This window comes from Furipterus horrens, unplaced genomic scaffold, assembly GCF_987537825.1.
Source record: "Furipterus horrens unplaced genomic scaffold, mFurHor1.1.pri manual_scaffold_12, whole genome shotgun sequence".
In the NCBI taxonomy this organism is placed as follows: Eukaryota; Metazoa; Chordata; class Mammalia; order Chiroptera; family Furipteridae; genus Furipterus; species Furipterus horrens.
In genome coordinates this window covers 96748476-96772522 of record NW_028327182.1, presented here as the reverse complement: position 1 = coordinate 96772522, position 24047 = coordinate 96748476, and the positions used below count along the sequence as shown (strand labels likewise).

Genomic DNA, 24047 nt, shown 5'->3' with positions numbered 1-24047 from the left:
CGTCACTCGTTAGAGCCAAACGTGACGTCTGTTCTACGTCAGGGAACTTAGGGTGCCCTGATTTAGAGCTACAAGTCCAGAGAGGATCTGAGCTGGTGCTTCCCAGTGAGCGTTCCAGAGCAGGTTCCAGAACAGCCGCCCGGGAAGCGTGTCCGCAGTGCGGACTTCGGGCTCCCCTGCGCCTCCGGACACTGCGCTTCCCAACGCGGCCCGAGTGTCTGCACGTCAAAGCCACGTCCCCAGGTGGCCTTTATGCACAATAACGGTTGGGAGCCCGTTGGTCTGCATCCGCCTGGTCTAGGATAGAACCGTGCTGCAGGTACTCGGGGAGGACAGTCGTCCCGCCTGTGCCCAGACCTCAGCCGGCAGCGAGGGCAGAGATTTAAAGCTTCAGCCCAGACCTGCCGCCTCCGCGGTCAGTGGCCTCTCACTGCCCTGCATCTGTGCGCCTGAGGGGGGACTGCAGAGGACCTGACCACGTGATCCAACGTTCTCCCCAGTTCCGCGGGCAGAGCATGGTCCTGGCAAGTGAAAACCCCCCGTCAGTGGGGGAGGCGAGTGCACGTTCGGCGCACTCGCGTGCCCCACGGTAAACGCCATACTGTGAGCGCAGCGCCCTGGCCATTCCGGCCGGGGGCGGGGGTGGTCAGTTACTAATCGGCGGGGCTGTAAAGCCGGGGACGTGTTCACCAACAAACTGTCTGTTCTCTAAACTGGCTGGTTTCTCAAATAGTCTGACTCATTGCAACTTAGTACAGACAGCTCTTTGTTCGTAGGCTTTCATCTATTGCCAATGGGTTGGTAGCTCATGTTCCCATTTGACAAGGATTTCTGCTCAAAACGGTGCCCACATTCTCCTAATGAACTGGGTGGCCAACAAAGCGAGGATTGCCGGTGTCCTTAAGTCCACTGTGTACCCATAGAACTCCTCTGTCCATGAACGCCCCTAATGAGGTGCAGAGGACACTTGCCACCCAAGGACATCCTGCTGGCCTGACAGAGCTGCAGACGGAAGTCTTCTCTGCCTCTGGGAAATGAAGCCAAGCTCTCCCCTCTCATCCTCCATGAGGGCTGCTGCCCTCTTTTCCATCCTCTGCTTCATGAGCCAAGTTCCACCAGGTAACGAGATAAACTTTGCGGAAGCCTTGGTAAGAGCAGAGTGCCTGGACCTTACGGGGTTCCCGTACTCAGAGCTGAGGCCCCATCACCTGTGCCCTGAGGAGGGGTCCCCTGCCAAGTCTGGAAGATGCATTGGCTCCCATGTCTCATCAGGTCTCCATAGCCACTCCCAGTTAGATGAGATGAAATTGGGCGTGTTTCAAGTGCTGGGAACCCCATCTGCTCCGTCTCTAAAAATAAATTTAATTAAGCAAGTTTACTAGCCGTTTCTAGATCCAGATCACAAAAACTGTGGTGCATTGTTCTGCTAAATCTTGATCTGCAAAACTCTACTTTCAGCAAAAGGTTTGCAGAGGCTGTTACCCTAAGACACCAGCATAAAAGCTACAGTGAAGCCACAGGGGCCCAGGCAGAAAGGATTAGTGAGGGGTCTCTTTAAGAGGTTTACTATGCGTCTAAGAAATCTCCAGCCTGCAGCGAAAGTGTTCCCTTCCCCCAGGAAGACAGCCTCTCCCAATTTCCATGTACGACTACATTTCAGTCCCACGTTGGAAAGACATGGAGAGAGAGGGAGAGGGACAGAGAGAGGCTGAGGTTTCTTTCAAAAGTTTCCTCGACTCCAGGCCAATCAGCAGAGCAGGACTGACTGCAAATGGAAACGGATCTGTCCCGTCTGGGATAGGCCAGTGTGTGGGCGGCCGCAGGCCCTCTAACGGGGCCGGGCCACCCTAGTCCGGCCTCTTGCTGCTTCAGTATTGCCAGACTTTCCAAGAATGCCCCAAATCCAAATGTTTGTATGAAAGCAGACTGTTTTGAGTGCTGGCTTTAAGGAGTCAATTGACAACAAAAACGACAATCCACAGCAGATTATTTGTGGACACTGCCTCTCCATGTCATTCCCTAGAAACTCAGGGCCACTACTCAGCAGTCACACCAACCCTCTTCTCTGTGCAGCCAGGGGCAAATTCAAGGAGATCTGTGAGCGTCCCAACGGCTCCTGCCAGTACTTCTGCCTTGAAACGGAAATCCACGCCGGGCGGTGCCTGAACGGCCGGCCCTGCTGCCTGCCCGTGGGGCACCAGCCGCGGATCGACCTTACCACGCCCAGTGAAGACTGAGGCCGTTTGGAAGCATTTTGTTTGGATTTCCTTTTTCTCTTGCTCTCCGCTCTCTCCCTCCTGCTCTCATTTCTTTCCTGGGGAGTCTGGCTGAGTCCTCAATAAATAATAAAGCAGACCCAGCGAACACAAAGCCTACTTCACAGATCCACGCGTTGTGTTTTCACGCCTCGCTGTTCGGTTGCTGTCTCTCTGTCTGGTGTGACCGAAGTCCTGGCGGAGCTCTGGGCTGTGTGGGGACAGTTCCGTCATCCCCACTGTCTGTGCCTGGCCCCGGCCCCCTCTGCCCCTCATTGGGGAGACGGCTGCCACCCTGTGGAAATGCCCTGCCTTGTTCCGTGCAACTTGTGGGAGCTCTGTCCCCGACAGCGGGCAGCCCATCAGACACCTGCACTCAGACCTCCCATGTCAATTAGACTTGACCCAGAGTCTGCATCACAGGCAGAGTCCTACCTGGGGAGAGGACCCGTCCTTCCTGGCCTTTGCAAAGGCAGCACTCTGGGCCTGTCCCTGTGCCTCTGGCTGAGCCTCGTGGAATTCCTCAGGCCCCCACCCTTCACTGGGCACAGCCACTCGCTTTTCCTCCCACCCGGGAGGCCACGGCATCAGCTTCCTGAGCTTCCCTAAGCAATCCCTGTGGGCTTGGTGGCTTGAGGCAGAATGTGAATACGTCAGCTGAGAGAGGTCGGCAGGGCAGAAGCGTGACCTGCATCTCAGTGAGCTGCCACCCAGGCTCAGCGGGCAGGGCAGCGTTTCTTTCTGGAGACTGTCCCCTTCCTCCATGGCCATGACATTAATGGGGGGGGCATGTCACTGCCATTCGCCACCAGCAACCAGGCCCCGTCCGTCTAATGCCAGCGATGGGCGACACTCCTCATCACGCCCTACCACTCGTGTCCCCCCTCTTCCCTTTCGGAGCCCTGCGAGGACTCTGTGCCCCTCTGGATAAGCCACTAACCTCCCTCTTTTAAGGTGACGTGACTAGCAATGTTAACGCCTCCTACAGCCTCAACTGCCCTTCGCCGTGTGGGTGGGGTAGGCACGGGTCCCCGGGACGAGAGTACGGCCGCCTCTGGCACGGGGGGGGGGTGACAGTGTTTTGCCTCTGACAGTCACTGCGTGTTTCCCCCACACATCACCCTTTTGTGCAACTCAGAGACGGTTTCGGTTGCTCTGTGTGAAGAGACCGTCCTCACTAGTGCTTCGTCGGCGGGTGGAAAGTCGCAGGGGTCTCCCTCGGCCACTGGAAGAGTGTAGAGGCAAGGACTGTTTGTTTTGTGTCTAGAAGTTGGTCACCTTCTAACTGAAAGTTTGTGCCCTTGGACCAACCTCTCCCCAGTTCTCACCCCCCACCCTCGTAACGATTGCTTTGTTCGCTCTGCGACTGTGAGTCCACTGTTTTAGGTTCCACGTGAGGTCACACGGTATTTGCCTTTCTGGGTCCGACTTATGTCACTTGGTATCATGTCCTCCAGGCTTATCCATGTTGTCACAACTGGCAGGATTTCCTTTTCTTATGGCTAAATTATATATATATATATATATATATATATATATATATATATATATATATATAGTTTTATTCATGTAACCCTCAGTGAACACACAGATTATTTCAATGTCTTAACTGTTAGAAATAATGCTTCAATGAACATGGGTGTGCAGTTATGTCTTTGAGGTACTGACTTTACTTCCTTCGGTGTGTGCATCTAGAAGTGGATTTGCTGTATCATATGGTAGTTCCAATTTTAAATTTTTGAGGAACATCCATACTGTTTTCCATAGTGGCTGCACCATGTTAGAGTCCCACCAACACTGTACAGGGTTCCTTTCCCTCTTCAACCTTAAAATAATAATAAAAATATTTAGTTCAACCTTACAATAATAAAAAAAATGTTTACTCAGTTCTTTTTTCCATCTTTTAAATATTTTTGTTATCGACGGGTTCCTTACATATCCTACAGGTATTAGATGGGTAACCAACATTATTAGGCATAACTTTATGTCCTTGAATTCAACAACTTTGCTGAAAATGGGAAAATTCCTTGAAAGAAACAAACTACCAGAACTCACTTAAGAAGAAATAGATACAAAAGAAGAAAACACCAGCTATAGGGACAGAAAGACAAGCGACTCTCAGGGGCTGGGGACGAGATGCGTACACACAAGGACATGAGAGGAGTTTTGGAAGTAAGACCTGTTCTAGGCATTAATTGTGGTGTGGATTATACAACTACATGCATTTTTCAAACTCACAGAAATGTGCACTAAACTTTAATGAATAAGATTTCCCGCATGCAAGGTCTTGCTCTGTAAATCTGACTTAAAGCACACATCACCTCTGCGCATGTCTCCTGCTTCTGCTGCTCTTCTTTTGCTGACTTGCAATAGCTCGTGGCTTCCCTTCCTCAACCTTCAAGGTCAGGGTAGAATTCATTTATAAGAGTTTGCTAACCATGTTATCTTAGAGGGCATTATGCTAAGTGAGATAATTCCAGAAGAGAAGGACACATACCTGTGATTTAACTGATATGTGGAGTCTCCAAAACCAAATAAATGAACTCATGGAACAGAAATCAACTCGTAGAAACAGGGGACAGACTAGTGGCTGCCAGGAGGGAGGAGGTACAGGAGCTGGGTGGGGAAGAAGAGGGGATTAAGAAGCATAAACTGGCAGCTATAAAATTGTCACAGGAATGCAAAGTGCAGCACAGGGAACAGAAGTCAGTAATACTGCAATAACCGTGGTTGGTGCCAGGTGGGTGCTCAACTGGGGGAGTCACTTTGTAAGTTATAGAAATGTCTAAACACTATGCCATGCATCTGAAACTAATATAATATTGTGGGTCGACTGTAATTGACAAATTTTAAAAATTAAGGAAGAAAAGGAATTTGCTCTATTTCTCCACCCAGAACGTGGCCTTCCAGAGCAGCCTTAGCTCCTGCCCCCATAGCCGTCCTGTACCTCGGAGGCCCGGCGGAGGGCCGGCCATGCAGAAAAACCCACACGGTCCTCTCTCTCAGGCCAGAGTGTAAAACAGCAGGCACTGGTGCTGAGCGGTGGGACAGTGCCCCGTCCGACTCCGCTCCGGGTCCCTGCACATAACCCCAACTTTTCCCAGGTCCATCAGAGTAGCTGCAACGGGACCATAGAGTGAAACCCAAGCCCTAGAGAAATAACTAGGAGGGAAGCAGAGAGAAACCTTGCATGAGGCTTCGATGCTGTCAACCAGAGCTCTCCACTGGGGATGCTTTTGTCCCCAGCACCCGACTGCCAATGTCTGGAGGCACTTTTGGTTGTGACCACCAGAACTGTGCCAGTGGATAGAGGCGCAGGATGCTGCTAAATGTCCTACAATGAGCAGGCACGACCTTCAGGAGAGCATTACCTGCCAAACGTGCTGGGGCTGGAAACCTCTGCTCCAGGCTTTGGCACGTGAGAAGCAGCAGAAGGGGGACAACTGTCCGGCCCCCAGAGCATCCCTCCTAGGAAGCCTGTCCCACCTCTGCATGGGAGGGAGGCGCCCACCCCCTTGTCTGCCCTGCAGGTGCCGCACCTTTAACTCCCTGACAGGCAGCACCCGGAAGTCACTCCTGGACACCCCAGCACAACGGTTAGCGTCTCTACCTTTCGCTCTTGTTTTTGCTTCTCCCCCTTTTGCAGGGCCTAACGCACTTCTAGCCCGATCAGCTTCAGGTCCGATTGCCCAAAAGAACCTGACTTAATCCTGTCCCAGTCCCACACGGATTCATGGAACAGCTCCCCCAGGCTCCTTCCCACCCGTCGAAGGAGTCACCAAGGAGCTGGCTACACACGCACCCCATTTGCATGTCAAACAGCGTCGGGACTGTAACTGAGACGAAGTAAAACCGAGGCGTCGCTTTTCCCCATTGTCACCGGGCTCCAGTTTCCCTCTCCTGCACCTGCTCCGGGGGCGCGCGGGCCGGGAACGTGCAGGTTGCGTTTCCTGCCCAGACTGCTGCGCGGAGGCGCTGGGGTGAGCTCACCCCGCGGGACGGGCGCCGGGGCTGGATGCTGCGGCCCGCAGTGCTCTCCGGGCGGCCCGCGCCCCGCCTCGGGGCCCCCAGCGCCTGCGGAACAAGTCCCCGCCGCAGTCCCCTCTGCTCTCCTGCCCTGCGGGTGACGATGTCACCATCCCGCAGCCCGCGCCCCTGGGCGGGCGGACAGGGGGCAGCGCGGACCGCAGTGCACCACTCAGATCGAGGGTACGAAGGCCGCGGAGCCTCCCTCGGGAGACGAGAACAAGAACGCGCGTGGCCAACCCCGGAAGACACGCGCTACCCTCAACGCTGTCAGTGTGGCCGACGACTGGACTTCCGTTTTGTGTGGAATAGAAACAGCGGGCTGTGCATCAGCTCTCCCAAGACCTCACGAGTTCTGCGTGGAAATGGCACAGGCAGGTATATTGGGTCATAAAGCAACGTAAGTGGCATTTAATGACAAAAGATAGATAATTAAAATAAGCATAAAATAGCACAAAAACATTCTTAATAACCCGAAAGGAAATGATAAAGAAAATACTCCTCATATTGTGTTACTGATCAGATGAGCTAACATTACTCCCGTCTAATAGGCAGGATTATTAGGTGAGGAAATGTAGAATATAAAATGTTATCCCCCTAAACGAGTAAGCCTGACACTGTGTTCTGTGGTGTATCTACTTAAACATAATCTCCACAGTTCCCTCTCCTGTGCTGACAACACATCATCACCCTCCACACACACCCACAAACACGAAATTATTTTAGGGAAAACCGGGGCAGAGCAAGGAACCCCAAAAGACTGAGCATTAACCTGAAAGAGACTGGAATCCAAAAGACATTGTTTTAACAGTGAAAGACTGAAATGTACGATACATTTTCTTTATGCATATGAATAAATTTGCCGTGCTAAGAATATGCCTTAAAACGTCCATCAGCGTGATGCATAACGGTGAAATAAAAGAAACTAGTTCTAAAATAAGGGTTTTCTAATAGCTACCATTATTTAAAGTGGTTCTGGAAATTCTAGTCCCCCAAATTAGTCAAAGGAAGGGAACAGAAATAAACAAGAAAGTAAAAGTTAAAATGAGAAGAATTTATCGGTGTTTGAAAATGTTATTTTTTAACAAGGGAAAAATACCACCAGAAATCTGTGACCCACAGAGTGGCGACCTCAGATGTGGAGCCCGAGACTCCGCACCTCCTGACCCCCTTGCCCTGTGCCATCCCCTCGCAGACCCAGTGGCTTGATCCTGATGGACAGAACATGGCCACAGCGATGAGCTACCCCTGACCTGGGGCTGGGTTTCCGAAGACTGAGATTTCTCATTGGCCCCGACAGAGCCAGCTGCTGTGTGTGAGACATTCTCTGCAGAAGCTCCATGGTTAACAGCTGAGCATGTCCCACACCTGGGAGGTGACAGAATCCTGTCCGGTATGACACGCGTGCATCGGGACGCCTGGCCTCCAGGAACTCAGAGATAATAAAAGAGGTTTTAAGCCAACAAAGCACAACAAAACATTATGCTTTGGGGTAATTCACTATACAGCAATTGGTACCCAATATAGAGACAGAATCAGGGAAGGTAATTAATTTAAAATTAACATTGAAAATCAAACCAACACCAGCCAGAACGCATGATGGAAACTTGACCTAATTACCAGATGCAGGAAGAAGGGGGTGATGGTGGAGAGCTTAGTTCTGGCACTCAACAGCGAAGATACTTATCCCGAGGATGCAATTTAGGGCAAGGCGATGAGCAGCGAGCTGGACTGGAAGAAGTTCTGCAAAATGGGTAGCTATGACGAAATTTCAGCAGCGGAATTCCACGAATTTAATTTCTCTCCTTTTCTGTGTTTTCTACATTTTCTGCAATGCCGGGTTATAATTAAATGATAAACATTTATAAAAATAATAAAAATCTATTTTTTAAAAAAGATCTACAAAGTCAGAATAGAGGTCGGTGCAAGCTTTCTAAATCGCAGTGTTGGTCTAAGGATGACTTAATTACCAGCCTCTTCGGCAGCACCTTCTGTGTCACCTTGTCATGAAGGCTCTCCTGACCTCCTCATTACCCCTCCCCCATGGCTGCCTCTTGGTAGGAGGAACGACTCTCTCTTTGGGGCTGTTGTGTCCTTTCCCTGCATACGTCACTGTACACATCTGTTTATCCTTGCATTTCCCATTATCTCACTTGGGTTGGATGATGCGACCTGGCTCTACGACACCGCCTGCCCCGCGATGAGCCGTGAAGTATGCAGTGGTCACACAGGCACGCGCTGACCGGACGACACCCTGACCGCTAGGAAACAGTGCCACCGACTTCACTTTCTCGCTGCTGAGGTACCAGCACAGCGTGTACTTTGTGCCTGCAGATTTCCTGTGGGAGACTGAGCTATTCTCTCTTTGTCAGGCTCTACTAACCAAGAACAAACCACAGGCCCAGGGAGCAGCATAAAAAGCCGGAGGCCTGCTGTCCTCAGAGACTGGGGGCTCTGACCATCCTGATGCCTCTTCGCTGGCTGCTCAACCATGAGGCGCCATGTGCTTCTCTCCACTCTCCTCCTTCTGACTCTCTTAATCCCAGGTAAGGGAGCGGCCGATTACTGGGGTCTGTGGTTTAGAAGGCTGTCTGGCAGGTCAGACAAGGCCCTGGCATCGGTCTTATGGATTCGTAAACCTAATATCAGCAGCTTTACGAGGACTCTAACAGGGTGAAACAGCTGTCCATACTTTCTGTCGGCAACCCCGCCCCTCCCATTCTTCCTTAAATGCATCCCCACGAGGCATCCTCCTGCTCCCTTCCTCTGCTACTGAGCCTGCTTTGGTCAACGTCACCAAAAAATCTCCACATTGCTAGGCCCAATGCTCATTTTCAAGGTGGCCTTTGTAGGCCCGTTATCAGCATTTAACACAGGTGGTCGTTCTTCCTCTCAATGTACTTTCTTCAACTGGCTTCCAGGATGGCATGTCCTTGATTTCCACCTGCCTCACTGGAGGTGTGTCCTCAGCTGTCATTGCTGCCTTTTCCCCATCATTTTATACTGGACAGAGCCAAGGCTCCAGTCCCGGTCCTCTTCTCTCTCTCTCCACCCGGTCTTCGGGACTGCTCCCATCCTTTAAATTTTCCCTCCCGGACCTCTCCTTTGGACTCCAGACTTGTTATGAATCTCCAATGGTGTTGCTTACATCTCTCTTTGCATGACTGATTTTACAATGAACATGTCCACAAACGGACTTCTGAGTTTTTCCCCATGTAGCTTTCCCCCACCGCAGGGAGCCAGGCCAGCATTCCGCGAAGCCTCGCTTGGCCCTTGCGCACCATGCATGCTCAGTAAACCTCCACATGTGCACCCTAGAAGGTGTCTCTCGGGGCTCCTGTCCCAGGACCAGCTGCTCCAAACTCAGTGAAAGGCTGTTTATAGAATTTCTCTCTTTTGTGGCGGGAGAATATTCCGTCATTAAATATACCACATTTTCTTCATCAACAGATTCAACATCTCCTTGGTGATGGACAAGTAGGTTGTTTGTATGTCTTTCTTGCTGCAGTGAAAGTGGACACACAGATATGTTTGAGGCAGTGATTGCTTCTCCTGGGTCATAAGGTAGTTCTATTTTTAAACTTTTGAGGAATCTCTGTGTTGCTTTCCATAGTGGCTGTGCCAATTTATATCCCACCAATAGTGCACCGGGGTTCTCTTTCCTCCACACCCTCCCAGCACCTGCTGTCTCCTGTCCTTTTGATAATAGTCATTCTGCTTGATGGCTCACTGTGGTTCTGATTTGCATTTCTATGAAGATTATTGATGCCGAACACCCTTCTATGTGTTTGTGGGCCACCTGTGTGCTGTCTTCTTTGGGAAAATGTCTGTTCGAGTCTTCTGTCCATATTTTAAATGGGTTTTTGTTTTTTGCTATTGAGTTATATGGGTTCCTTATATATCTGGATAGCAACTTCTTATCAGATATATGGTTTGCACATATTTTTCCATTCTGTAGGCTTCTTTTTTTTCATTTTGTTATAATTTTATTTTTTTTGCCCTTTTATGGCTTGTGCTTTTTGTTTCATGTCCAAAGATCATTGCCAAGACCAATGTTAAGGAATTTTTTTTCCTGTGTTTTCTTCTAGGATGTTTATGGCTTCAGGTCTTAGGCTGAAACTTTCAATCCACTTCAAGTTAATTTTTGTGAGGGGTGTAAGATAAGGGCTTAGTTTCATAGTGTTGTATGTTTTGTATGTGGATATCCAGTGTTCCCAACACCATTTATTGATGAGACTGTCCTTTCCTCGTTGAGTATTCTTGGCTATCTTGTTAAATATTAATTGACCATACACACATAGATTAATTTTGGGGCTCTCAATTCAATTCTATCAGTTTATTATGTCTGTTGTTATAGCAATAGCATATTGTTTTGGTTAATATAGCTTTGGAGTATATAGTTTGACTTCAGGAAATGTGATCCCATTAGCTTTGTTCTACTTTCTCAATATTTCCTTGGAGATATATATATACATATATATAATTAATTTTTTTGTTTTATTTATTTTATTTTATATTTTATATTTTTTAGAGAGAGGGGAAAGGAGAAAGAGAGGGAGAGAAACATCACTGTGTGGTTGCCTCTCACACATGCCCCCAACTGAGGACCTGACGTGCAACCTAGTCATGTGCCCTGACGGGGGATCGAACCCGCGACACTTGGGTCTCAGGCTGACGCTCAATCCACTGAGCCACAGCCGCCAGGGGTTATATATTTATTTTTCTGTGGCACCATATGAATTTTATGATTTTTTTCAATATGCTCCATCTACACAGGTCTTTCTGGTCTTAAAATAAACTAAGTCAGAAAAATGAATATCTTCTTCATTCTCATCATTCAGATGTCAGTTCTAAAGCTACACCCTCCTCAGAAAGTCTCTCCTGTCCATTTTATCAACCCCATCACCCAGATCTTTCCTGGTCCATTATCATATTACTTTGTTCTAAGAAATTGCCACTTTCTAAAATTATCCATCTATTTTTATGTTTTCATACTTCTTTACTGAATATAATTCCTATAAAAATACAAAATATTTCTGCCATTTTCACTGTTATTTTATTAGTACAAAGAAAAATGCCTAGTGAATAGAAGAAATTTAGTAAGTCTCTGTTGAAGATATATAAATAAAGGAGTAAATAAAGGGACAGGTGTATTTACAACATATATTGTGTCCATCCCCCTGTTGCTTTACTTTGCCACGTGCCAAGTTTGTTTTAGAAGCGTCCATCAGAAATGCCGATAACTGATAAGAAAAGGAGGGGTGTTGTTAACACTGGCTGTTGGATGAAAGGGAAAGAGAGGGTCAGATTTTGCCAGACTTTGGCAGGCAATTTCCATCAAGATATCAAAGACACATTCCACACGACTAGAACAAATAATCCAAAAATTCATATGGAACCACAAAAACCCCAAATAGCTACAGCAATCTTGAGAAAGAAAACCAAAGTTGGAGGGATCACAGGACCTGATATCAGACTATACGACAAGGCCGCAGTAATCCAGATAGCACGGTGCTGGCATTCAAACAGACACACAGGTTAATGGAACAGAATAGAGACCTCAGAGACAATCCCACACTTGCAGCCAATTAACATGTGACAAAGGAGGCAGAGACGTGCAATGGGGTAAAGATAGTCTATTCAATAAATGGTGCTGGGAAAATTGGACAGACACAAGTAAAAAAATGAAACTAGACCACTTTCTTACACCACACAAAATAATAAACCTAAAATGACTAAAGACTTCAATGTTAGACTTGAAATCATAAGAATCCTAGAAGAAAACATAGGTAGCAAAATCTCTGACATTTATTATAGCAATATTGTTTTTTATGTATCTCCTCAGGGAGGGGAAACAAAAGAAAAAAAATAAACAAATAGCATTACATCAAACTAAAAAGTTTTGCACAGTAAAAGAAAGCATCAACAAAATAAAAAGAACACACTGAATGGGAGAAGATAGTCACCAATGATATATATGATGAGAGGTTAATAAAATTAATAAAGAACTTATAAAACTCAACATCAGAATAACAAATAATCCTATTAAAAATGAGCAAAGGACCTGAATAGACACTTCTCCCAAGAGGACATACAGATGGCCAATACATATATAAAAATATGCTCAATGTTATTAATTATCAGAGAAATGCAAATTAAAATCACAATAAGATACCACCTCACACCAGTCAGAATGGTTATTATCAGCAAATCAACAAACACCAAGTGCTGGCGAGGACGTGGAGAGAAGGGGACCCTAGTGCGCTGCTGGTGGGAACGCAGACTGGGGCAGCCGCTGTGGAAAACCTTAAGGAGTTACCTCAAAAAATTAAAAATTGATTTTCCTTGCAACCCAGCAATGCCACTTCTGGGAATATATCCAAAGAAACCAAAAGACTAATCTGAAAGAATATATGCACACCTACATTCACTGCAGCATTATTTACAACCGCAAGATCTGGAGGCAGCCCCAGCTCCCATCAGCAGACGAGTGAATAAAACAACCGTGGGACGTTTGCACAACGGAATAGAAACTTGACCGTGAGAGAGGAGGACACCTTCCCCTTTGGGACCGCAGGGACGGAGCTGGAGAGCACTATACTTAGTAAAAGAAGCCCATCGGAGAAACGCAAATGCCATATGACTTCACTTATATGTGGAACCTAATGAACGAAATGAGCTCACAAGCAAAACAGAACAGACTCACGGAGCAAGGGGACAGCTGTCAGGGGGCTGATGGGGGGCGGGGCGAAAGGGTTGAGAAAAAGGAAGAAGAGAGAAAAAACTCTTGACTCTGGGGACACGGACGACAGCATGGTGATCTACAGGGGGAGGTCGGATGGAGGAGGTAGAATAGGGTACAGGGGATACGTGGGGGATGGAAGGAGGCAACTTGGGGCGTGAGCACACAGTACAGTGCGCAGATGATGTGCTGTGAAATTCTGTACCTGAAACCTGTGTAATTTTGTTAATCAGTGTCAACCCCAAAAACTCAATAAAAAGCAAAAAAAAAAAAGACAGTGCACGTGACAGAGCCACGGAGACAGCCTTTTTTCAGCTTGTCTTCTCCACATGGAAACGCTGAGTCCAGAACCCTTCTGTTCTCACCCTGAGACTGGACTCACTCGTGGACTAACGATCTCCCTGATTCTCTTTTCTTGCAGTAAGGTGTGGTCTGGGTGCTTCCGAAAACCATTGTCTCAACCTGTCTGGCATTTGCAGAAGAGACATCTGCAAGGTGACAGAAGATACCATCGGGGCGTGCCGCAGAAGGTGGAAATGCTGCCGAGTCTGGTGGATCCTCATCCCCATCCCCACGCCACTGGTGTATTCAGATTATCAAGAGCCTCTTAAGCACAAAGTGAAATGAAACGAGGAAATGAAAGCATCCAAAGGAAAATTCTTTGCATTTAAACACATTAGAATATCTTGGTTTACTCCAGCTTTATTACCAACTTTTATTACTCTGTGTCAACCAGAATAAATATTGAGTTAAAAATCTACCCAGACGCTACTGCTTTGTGACTCATTTTCATGCCCAAACAATGCCTTTGGGAGTGAGAATGCCCATTTATGTAACAGAAAATTTTAAAAAAATTTGTCACAGAAAGACCAAAAGATTAATGAAAAAGTTACAAAGGTGAAAGTATAATGATACAAAACATAATTAATAGACATAGAGAAAATGCACAGGCAAAATACACAGAAAATGCAGCAAATATCAGGAAAGGGAAGAAGAGGTGTCAATCAGGAAAGGGGAGAGAATCGGAAGAGGACAAGAGGAACGATTTGGGACAATATGCAAAGATGACTGTATAGCAAATAACCGGAAAGAGACAAAAGTTAGAAGGGAGGGGAAGGGAGGTTGAGACGAACAGAAATGTATGTAAATATTGTAAAACAGAAAACCTCACTAACAAAGAGACTCTTATGTGACTCCTATGAAGAAGCATTGTGACTATTGAGCTTCTCAATGTCTTACACTCCGAGAGATAGAAATCCTTCATAAAACCAGAAAGTTCGGCTCTAACAATGTACTGACCTCTTGGAAGCGTGTGCTGTCAATACGGCTTTTAAGTAGTGACTTGGATGCTTCACACCTTCTGGGTTCAAGCCCTTCTTCCTCCCTTGGGTCTGAAGTTCTCACACCCCTCAAAGTAATTCTTAGGCGTTTTAGTTTTCACTCATGTATTACATTTTGATGATTAGAAAAATGTGGGTTTTTCTGATGATTAAAAAATGTAGTGAGGACTTCCATTTTTCTTCTTATAATGCAATATTTATGAAGTCTTTTAAAAATATATTATTAATTTATTTTTAGAGCTAGGGGAAGGGAGGGAGACAGAGTGGGAGAGAAACATTGCTGTGAGAGAGAAACATCGGTTGGTTGCCACTTGTACACACCACGGCCGGGAACGGAACATGCAACCCAGGCACGTTCCCTGACTGAGACTCAAGCCGGCAGCCTTCAGCTTTGCGAGACAACTCCCAACCCCTTGAGCCACACAAGTCCGGGCGGCATACTTACGGAGTCTTCATTTATTTTTAAATTTTCAGTGTGGACATTTTCCACAATAATTTGATATAGCCTTGACTAGATTTAGGGCCAAACTGACCTTCAAACAGTGGGGCTAGGCTCTAGGTAAGGAACAAAGTGTATAAATAGCGAAGGGACGCCTTTGTCCTCTGCACTCTCTGAGGCTACCTGGGGGTATTCCTGTTAGCAATAACTGCTTGTGGAAGCTATGGGGGGCTGGGTATTTCAAAAGAGTTGTCTGTTTTAAACAAGGTTTATTGATTGTCATAAAATATTTAGAGATGCCATTTATGTTCTATCAGTTTAAGATAAAAGTGCTGTAACCACAAGGGAAAACCCCATAACAATCGCACAATAGGAGAGGATGGGAAAGCATACAGTTCCTAAAAGATGTCAAGTTATAAAAGAAGGCAACAAGATAATAAGCAAGGAATAATGGATCTACAGGATCATCATAAAATTAGCAAAATGGCAACAATTGTTTTTAACAGCAATGGATTAAATTCTGCAATAAAAATACACAGAACAGCTGAATTAATTTAAAAAAACAAGACCCAAGAACACGCTGCCTACAAAAGATGTGCTTCACTTTTAAAGCCACACATAGGCTTTGTAGTAAAAGAATATAAGAAGATACTTCAAGCAAATGGTATTTCTTAAGCTTTCAATACCTTGTTTCTACGTGATGGGGTATGTTGGGAAGATAGGGTGTCTTTTTAAGCTGCAGACACACAGTCTTTTAAAAAAATCTAGTTTTCAATTACAATTGATGAGACATACAGTCCTTTGACAGTAGCTGGCTATGGAGGGAATACTGTGTTCTCCGCCTCTGATATTTTAACTTTCCTCCTCTCAGCATCCGTGTCATGGGGGCAGTTCCACACAGGGTAATAGGTGAACTATTTTACCTTTCAGATGCTGTGAAGAACACTGGACATATGTGACACTAGCCTCTCTTTTAGGAAATAATTTACAAATGAAATTTCATCTTTGACAATGGTCCTTGGGCAATTCTCTTCTCCCTGATGTGGAAGAGCATGTTCTGTGGGAGCCCCTCGCCGGTCAGAGGACTGCGGTCACAAGGACTCCACCCTCACAACCCCACTTCCCGGCCCCCTTCAAAGGACCGCTGGCCGACGGTACTGACCTCTGGGGAATTGTAGAGTCTATAGAAAAAGTGAAGGTTGGCCACCTGACTTCCTGTAATTAGGTTAATTTGTCACAAAATTCAGAGACTTTATGGTTTGGAGATACTCCAACGGAAGCCGTTTTATTTTCCTACTTGTTAAGCTTCACTGACCAAAAGAAACTCAGCTCCCAGGGAATTAATAAAAGGCCCCGAGTTCCTCTGTCTCTGGTCGCTTACCTCTCTGCTGGGCATTCAACCATGAGACTCCGGTGCCTGATTTCTGTGCTCCTCTTATTTGTGACTATAATACCCAAAGGTGAGTGATTATGAAGCTTGGCTTCTTAGGAGACCTCCTGGTATATGCTTGGCTCTACTGTGGTCATCTGAACTCAGACCCTAATGTACAGCCTTTAGGAATTCAGAATTCCAGCACGCTCGTCTCCCTTGGGACTCATGAGGACAACATTGCAAAGCAGGACAAAGATTTCCATGAACAGATAATAAGATACGAGAGCTTCTTGACTTATAAAATGCAGCCCAGGTAGAGGGAGAGGCAAAGAAGCTTCCACATGTGACTCACGGATTAGCATCCAAATCAAGTAGCTGTTGCCAGGCCTCAGTCCCTCAAGCAGAGAGTGAAAGTAGCAGGTCTTGGTTTAGACTTGGTTAGCGGATGAGGTTTGTAGAGTCTATCAGTGAGGAATATTTGTGAAGGGTAGAGATTAGATGCATAAGGCAGGGCTCACCCAAAAGGATTGTGTCAAGTTACAAAGAACCAGTGGAAAAAGAATAAGCGGAGGGACAAAGCTTTCATGGCCAACTTTTAAGCAAACAACAGAATATGAAAGAGGCATTTTAAGAATCTGAGTTATATCCTTAGGGCCCATGATTCAGAAGTTTGAATATTGATATGTAAACATCAAAGAACAAAGGGAATGTTGTCCCCTTCAGGCTGGTTTATCCAGATTCTTGTTAAGAACTGACAAAATTATTTTCTCCACTGGGATATTCTGAGTGGCCTCAAAGTAACAGGAGGTCACTGGACGTAGATATGGCCTGAGTAGCCCTCTCTCTGCTTTGGTTCATCTCTAAGAGTCCTTTGCCTGCAATCAGAGATGCTCATTTGTTTGATCTTTGCCTGATCCGTGGATAACTTGGGACCTACCAGACATATAATTTTCTTCTCCTGAAGGAGTTTATGTCACTCTCACTTGTTCCTCGGTTCTGTCAGAAGAAGAAAGAGTTTTGGGAAGACACACTTACAGGGACACTTAATGTAAAATTATATGATGTAATGACTTAAAATTAGAAAGCAATTTAGTGGCTCATCCCTTAATTTTACATATTAGAGAATTCTTATCCACATAAAGAATATGATTTTATTTGGGTCACAGAGGTAGCGGGTAGAGGCCAAGCACAGCTGGGACCAAGGATTTTTCATCTGGGCCAGTGTTTTCATCAATTCACAGATGTCACCGTGCCCCTAAAATGGTAACCCCAATTTCTGTCAGACCTTTCCCTCAGCCACCTAGTTAGCTATTGAGGAACCTAAGGAGACTTTCGAGTTTCCTCCTTCAGAAGACCCAATATCTTTGAGCCATCTCACTTCATTTTTCCCCAGATTCCTTCCCTTTAATGTTTAAGGGAGGCAGGTTGAATTAGCTTAAAGTTCTGACATTATTATTGGACTGTTTATGCCACTCTTTAGATTTTCCTGATCTGTGGTCCTTAAAATCAGATAAGTTGCTACCAATTTTTAGATGGCTGGCAGCCCTTGCCCCAGGAAGTTCTGTCAGCATAACTGATGAGTGAATATTTTTGCTCATGCTGCCCTCGATTACCTAAGCTCACTTCAGCTCAACACCCGAAGTCCCAGCTCATGTTATGAGTTTGGTCTTTTTCTTTCTTTCTTTTTTTTTTTTTAAGGCTAAGGCGGGGTAGAGATCCTGGAAGAAGTAAATGCTTAGCCCAAACCCACCAGTACAGCAGGGGAAGGCATACGGCGATGGGTCAGTCTCAGGGTGGGAAGAAAACTGAGACAAAGAGGTTGTTCTGGAGCAAAGGCCAGGAGTCACTAATGGGGAAAAGGGATCTGGGAAATGTAGACTTAAGATGTAAGAAGCAAAGACTGTCACAAGAAGACTGGATACCCACAGAAAGAATAATTCATCCAAGAGCAGGGACCAGAGAGTCAAAACTGGGCTGAAGCCAAGAGGTTTTAGAGGGAATAAGAGAGAAAATGGGCATGGGGTCAAAGGGCACGGAAATGCATTCAACAGTCACGAGCATTTTCTGAGCCTCTGGTATGTAACAGAGACTGTTCGGCCCAGGGCACAATGGGAAACAGAAGAAACTTCCCACAATATAGAAGACAGCTGTCAGTCTAAGTATGACATGGGTTAATATGTAATTACAGATCTGAATGAGCACAATAGAGAGGAACAGAGTGTCACACGGCCGTCGTCGTCTATTTGTGAGGCCAGAGAAGACTTCCTTGAGGCATGCCTTCTGCATGGAAAACTGAAGATTAGTGGTAGCGAACCCCTGGCAGAGAGGTGGCTGGCGGCCCGGCCCATCCCTGGTGCAGAGGGAGGCGGGCTGCCCGGGCGCTGCCAGAGGGCATGTGGGGGAGGCATCCGGATGTGTGCCAAGCCTTTTAGGAAGCGATGCCCAAGTAAAAGCTGTATGGCACCAATGCTACGTGGGGTGCGTGTGACATTTTAAGGACAAGGAGCGCCAGGCCATGAGACGCTGTTCTGTGCGTGGGTAACAGTCATGACTGCACTGGGTCACCCAGGGGTGTGGGTTTATACACGAGGACTGGCAGCAGATCCCAGGCAGCCCATTGCCTGACAGGGGAACCTGGCAGGTCCTTCCCTTCGTTTCACCCTGTTAACTGTTCCCTCCTTAGCTCCTCCTGCCTCCACCACAGGAGGAGTTTTGGGGTGACAGTAGCCTCTTTCTTTCCTGATCTCGAGATTATACCCTTTTGAGGTCCACACCTGGAATTCAGCCTGAGAAACCACCAGCAACTGTGTGAAAAGAGAGAAAGGATATAAATACCAGTCCTAAGAAATGAGGAAATCAAAATCCCCACCTTTCCAGTCTGGTAATTCCTGTGATCTGAAGGCAAACAAGCCTGCTCTAACTCAGCGTGGGTTCTCTAAGTCACGGCCATGTCTGGACTTGGCCACATGGGCCGGCCCAACCACCTGCTGTCCTTTGTGCCTCCACCTTTCATCAGAGGAGGTCCCTTCTCTATTTTCCTAAAGGGAGTTCCTACCGAGGCACCAAGATCCGGACTCCGTGAAAGTAATGTCCCAAAGTATAAGGCAGGATCTGCAAGGGTGGTGAGGTGAGTGTGTCATTGGAGGGGAGGAGGACTTGGACTTCACAGGCGGGAGCCCATGGTGACAGATGTGAGGCTGGAGGACAGGGTGAGACTGGGGGGCAGGGTGCACAACCCACCCTGTGAATTGGGGGGACCTGATACTCAGCGAACTAGGCCAGCCACCGAAGACAAGTACTGCAGGATGCCACCTGTAGGAGATATCTAAGACAGTCCGACTCACAAAACCACAGAGTGAAATGGTGGTCGCGGGGGGTGGGGGTGGAGGGATGCGGAGCTGCTGCTCACTGGGCATAGGGGTTCATTTACATAAGATGAGGAAGTTCTAGAGACCCGCTGGCCCACACTGTGCCATAGTTAGCTGTGTACCGGACTGAGCACTCAGAAAGGTGGGACGGTAGAGCTCATGTTTAGTGCCTTTAACACACACAAAAAAAAAGAAAGAAAGAAAGAAAGAAAAAAAGAAAGAAAGAAAGAAAGAAAGAAAGAGAGAGAGAAAGAAAGAGAGAAAGAGAGAGAGAGAGAGAAAGAGAGAGAGAAAGAGAGAGAGAAAGAGAGGAAGAAAGAGAGGAAGAAAGAGAGGAAGAAAGAGAGGAGAAAGAGAAAGAGAGAAAGAGAAAGAGAGAAAGGAAGGGAGGAAGGAAGGGAGGAAGGAAGGAAGAAAGGAAGGAAGAAAGGAAGGAAGGAAGGAAGGAAGGAAGAAAGGAAGGAAGGAAGGAAGGAAGGAAGAAAGGAAGGAAGGAAGAAAGGAAGGAAGAAAGGAAGGAAGGAAGGAAGGAAGGAAGGAAGGAAGGAAGAAAGAAAGAAAGAAAGAAGAAAGTGAACAGGAGGGGCCCTCCCCACCAGTAGGACAAGATCCCTTCAGAGGCACACCCTGGAAGTCATGCCAACCCCTTCCCCCAGGAGGGTCAAGATCAGCCCTGGTTTGTCAGTCCCCAGTCAGTTACACCAGGAGGACAGTAGAGGGTCAGCATATCACAGGACGGTGAAGACAGAACAAGACGCAGCTGGGTCAGTAGGATGGCCATGAAACGCGCTTCTGACGACCGTGGACGTGGGTAGGCTAGAGGAAGAGCACCGAGCCTGGGGGGGTCTGCTGTGCTGGGGCACACACTTCGTTATGAGCTTCTGAGCAGCTAAAGAAGTTAAGGAGACCTACGGCTATGTTTAAGGAGACTGCTTTTCGTCCTGCAGGAACCCCTTGCTGTGTATTTACGTCTAAGGCACATGAAACCATGAGGAAGATGGGTTTCTTGCATAGCCCGGCGATGGAGAAATTAGGGTGGAGACTGAAGTGTTCACAGACTTTCTATAAAAGGAGATGAGGACATTGTACCAGGACAACTCAAACAGCGGGAAACTGAACGACCCCGTGCCTTACCCACTGCATACCCTGGACACCTCCCCAGTCTCAGTGACAGCAAGAAACTGCCCCGTCCACTTCAAACTGTGCCCCCAGAGGAGGACCCATCCCCGCAGGCTTCCCGAGGCCAGCCTGCCCCGCCCACCTGTGCCCGGGGTCGCTGTATCAGCCCCTTCTCCCAAGGCACTTCTTTTATCCGCATGTCCGGTCTCCACCTGTCGGCACCACCATCTCTTCTGCCGCAGGGTCATCCTTCCGTAGGCGTGTTGCTTTAGGGACCTCGCCAAAACTTGACGGAGGCTTAACGGTGTCGTTGAATCTCTTCCTGTGCAGCGAGAGCTGGCGTTATCCCGGGGCTCAAGCAGTGTGTCCTCCTGAGAGGGGTGTGCAAGGACGGGGGCTGCACCTCCACGGACGACACCATCGGCGTGTGCAATGACGAGAAGAAGTGCTGTCGCCGCTGGTGGGTGCTGTTCCCCTACCCGACGCCCGCCCCCGGGTCCAAGTCCCCTTAGAAGGCAGCAAACCGCCGCTCTCCAAACCGCGGGACACACACATGCGGTTTGCAGATTCCTGCGGGACCCAACTTGTTCTTCCGCCCTTGACGCGGAGTGTCTGTCCCGACTCCATGCGCACTGACCCCTGAGGGTGTCTTCTTGGCACACACACAAAGCCTCTAAGTACTACAAGGCTCAGTGAAATAACAGAGGGATCACGCACCCTGGAGATATTTATACACAACATGACTTTCTTGGAAAAGAACAAAAGTAAAATTTTAAAGAAGTAAAGTAATAAAGGTGTGAAATAGCATTAGGTAGTGTTTGATTACTTCAAGTGAAATACCAACCTTCTTCTTCACCTGGTTCCAAACGTATGTCATCTCAGTACTACCTGGGAGATGCGGGTTAAGGCCGGTTAGTCATGGGGTCGGGATAACACCGAACCTGAGCATGAGGCACACGCCCACCCAGTCCTGCCCACGTTGACCTGCCGCTGGGGGCCCTCTCATGTTGTTATTGTCAACGTGGGTAGTAGTGGCCCACAGGCTGTCCATTTCCTGGGAACAAAAGCCCCCTTTATCTGTACCTGTACATCCGGAGCATCACACCGTCTCACACATGCTGTTGTTGACAAGCTCACGTCCTTGCGTTGGTCACAGTTCAGTTAAAATTGTCATTGCTTTGCTTCCCAGTCACATGCCTCTGAATTACTTATTTAACCTTCATTTGCCTGAATAGTCTCCTTTGAAAAATGAGTAAAACAAATGAATCCTAGAGATGGGGAGAGTCATTGCAGTTTCTTTGAGCCTGTCTGTGACTGTTCATTTCTAGTACGCGTCGCCAGAGAGAAGACAGGGAGCCCAGTTAAACGTAAAGTTCAGATAAACAGTGAGTGCTCTCAAGGACAACTTTTCACCATGTTGCCTGTGCAGGAAGGACCATTCTGTATTATAACTACATAAGCATGTATTTTTATCTTAACACCAATGAGGACTCATGAGTCCTGACAAATCGTGCATGGGAGTAGGAAATGCTGTCACTCTCAGAGATGTCACCATGAGAAGAAATTAGCTCTGAGCTCCCGCTGTGAGTTGGCCATGGGTTGAAAAGCGTGAGCTAGATAAGATTGAATAAAACTCTGGCTTCTGTGGATTAAAATCATGCAAATTTTCCAAGAAATGTTGAGCGGTATCCCATCTAACTCAGCTGCATCTATCTCTGAGACAGAGCAACTACTTTCTGCATTTTTATCTTGGTTTTGGTTACAGGCAAAAACTAGAGAAGCTCTGATAATAAAAAACAAAATAAAATAAATTTTGTACGGATTTAATCTGCATTTATCATTGGGTAAAGCGGTTACTTTCTGTTGTGAGACATGTTTTAAATGGTAAGAGAGGACAGAAGAATTATATAGCTTTTCTTAATTTTGAATTAAAAAATCTTTATTAATTTCTATAATTCAACACTTAAAATTTTATTTTTGAAACCAGACCAATCGAGTTTTATTGAAGATGTATTTCGTGATGATCAATGCATTGGTCTGTGAGTTATTAATCCCGATGCGTGATGGATGTTTTCACGTTAACAGTATTGCTGAGTGTCATGTGGATGTGAGCAGGTGACCCTGACTGAGCTGTGACAGCAGCGGCCACCAATTTGAATGACATCATCTCACTGATGTGGTGGGTGTCCCCGGAGTGTCTGTCACAGACCTCGTCAGAACAGCGACAGAATATCCTCGCAGCTGAAGAGCACCTGTCAGACGGACCATGGTTTCAACGGTTCAGCAGCTGCGTTCTAATGCCAGCCACAGAGCGCCGCCTTTTTCTGGGACATAGACCAGCTGAGAGCCAGCACCCCGAGGCTCCACGGGGCGCCTGCGTCCTTTCACCGGAACCAGCCTCCGTCAGAGCCCCCCTAAACGCCGCCCCTCTCAGCCTCTGCCTGTTAGATACTCAGTGACACACACCTCGCAAATGGCTGCAATATTTGTGAAACTGTACCCCATTTCTAGACAATTGCTTTGTCAAACCCCCATATTGTTTTCCCTTGATTTCCGACCCTGCTGGCCTTCCGGCCGGAACACCTGCCCTTGTAAAGCACCTCGTTACCTAGGAAACACCAGCTATTGATGTATGTGTCCTTGTGCTTCAAGTGTGTCTTTAAAAATAGGTGTAGTTGGGTCTTGCTGTCTTTAAAATAAATTCAACTTGAAAACCTATTCTTTTATTTAGTATGTATTCTAAATATATTCAATGTAATTACTGTAATAGTTGGATTTAACTTCACCATCTTCCTCTCTTTTCTCTTTGGCCTCATCCCTTCTTTGTTCTTTGATTCCCTGTCCTTGCCTTCCTTTGTGTTTAAGAAAAGTCCTCTCTCTCTTGTCCCCTTTCCTGTGCTCTGTTCTTTTGTGATCACTTTTATAGTATGGTTTAGTGATTAGGCATCTGGGATTTACTGGATTCTACCTTAAATTAGAACTTGATAACTTCCCACAGCATATGAAACCTTACCACAATCTAACTACAGTCATTCCCCTGCCTTTGACTGTCGTTATATATTTAACTCTGCATCTTGTAAAAGCATAAGCGTGGCTTTTCTTTAAGTGACAGCTGCTCCTCACATCTTCCCCTGTTCTGCCTGCAGCTTTACCCGCTATTTGGAGTCACATGGCCTCTGCTGAAATCACACACTTTAATAGGTCACACATGTGGCTCAAGTGGAAACATCCCCTCAGCCTGTGCCCATCTGGAAAAACATCTCCACTTTGCCCTTGTTTCTGCAGGTATTTTGCTGAGTAAAGAAGTCTAGGTTGACCAGTCTTCCAAGCGCCTATTGTCTTCTTGCAAAGGCAGCCAGACCTCTTACTGTTGCTCCCACGACATT

The 24047-nt window shown here is 46.9% G+C and overlaps 3 protein-coding genes across 3 annotated transcripts; all 3 read left to right on the top strand.

The window, feature by feature from the left end:
* The first annotated feature begins 908 nt into the window (after window positions 1-908).
* DEFB108B (defensin beta 108B) lies at window positions 909-2366 on the top strand. The gene is made up of 2 exons (XM_090258549.1): window positions 909-1119; window positions 2074-2366. Exons 1-2 carry the CDS (start codon window positions 1035-1037, stop codon window positions 2235-2237), a joined length of 249 nt encoding a protein of 82 aa, XP_090114675.1. The 5' UTR covers window positions 909-1034; the 3' UTR covers window positions 2238-2366.
* Window positions 2367-8772: 6406 nt separating this feature from the next.
* LOC149996622 (beta-defensin 109-like) lies at window positions 8773-13650 on the top strand. The gene is made up of 2 exons (XM_090258254.1): window positions 8773-8827; window positions 13445-13650. Exons 1-2 carry the CDS (start codon window positions 8773-8775, stop codon window positions 13648-13650), a joined length of 261 nt encoding a protein of 86 aa, XP_090114380.1.
* A 4301-nt stretch (window positions 13651-17951) lies between these two features.
* Window positions 17952-21173, top strand: LOC149996621 (beta-defensin 130B-like). Its single transcript, XM_090258236.1, has 2 exons — window positions 17952-17955; window positions 20992-21173. Exons 1-2 carry the CDS (start codon window positions 17952-17954, stop codon window positions 21171-21173), a joined length of 186 nt encoding a protein of 61 aa, XP_090114362.1.
* The last annotated feature ends 2874 nt before the right edge of the window (window positions 21174-24047 follow it).

What these genes read in the sequence shown, in the direction of transcription:
- LOC149996622 (XM_090258254.1), top strand. Translation starts at nt 8,773, where the DNA reads ATGAGGCGCCATGTGCTTCTCTCCACTCTCCTCCTTCTGACTCTCTTA. An exon ending in TCTGACTCTCTTAATCCCAG is followed by an intron (nt 8,828 to 13,444) that starts GTAAGGGAGCGG and finishes CTTTTCTTGCAG; the next exon opens with TAAGGTGTGGTCTGGGTGCT.
- DEFB108B (XM_090258549.1), top strand. Translation starts at nt 1,035, where the DNA reads ATGAAGCCAAGCTCTCCCCTCTCATCCTCCATGAGGGCTGCTGCCCTC. An exon ending in CATGAGCCAAGTTCCACCAG is followed by an intron (nt 1,120 to 2,073) that starts GTAACGAGATAA and finishes TTCTCTGTGCAG; the next exon opens with CCAGGGGCAAATTCAAGGAG.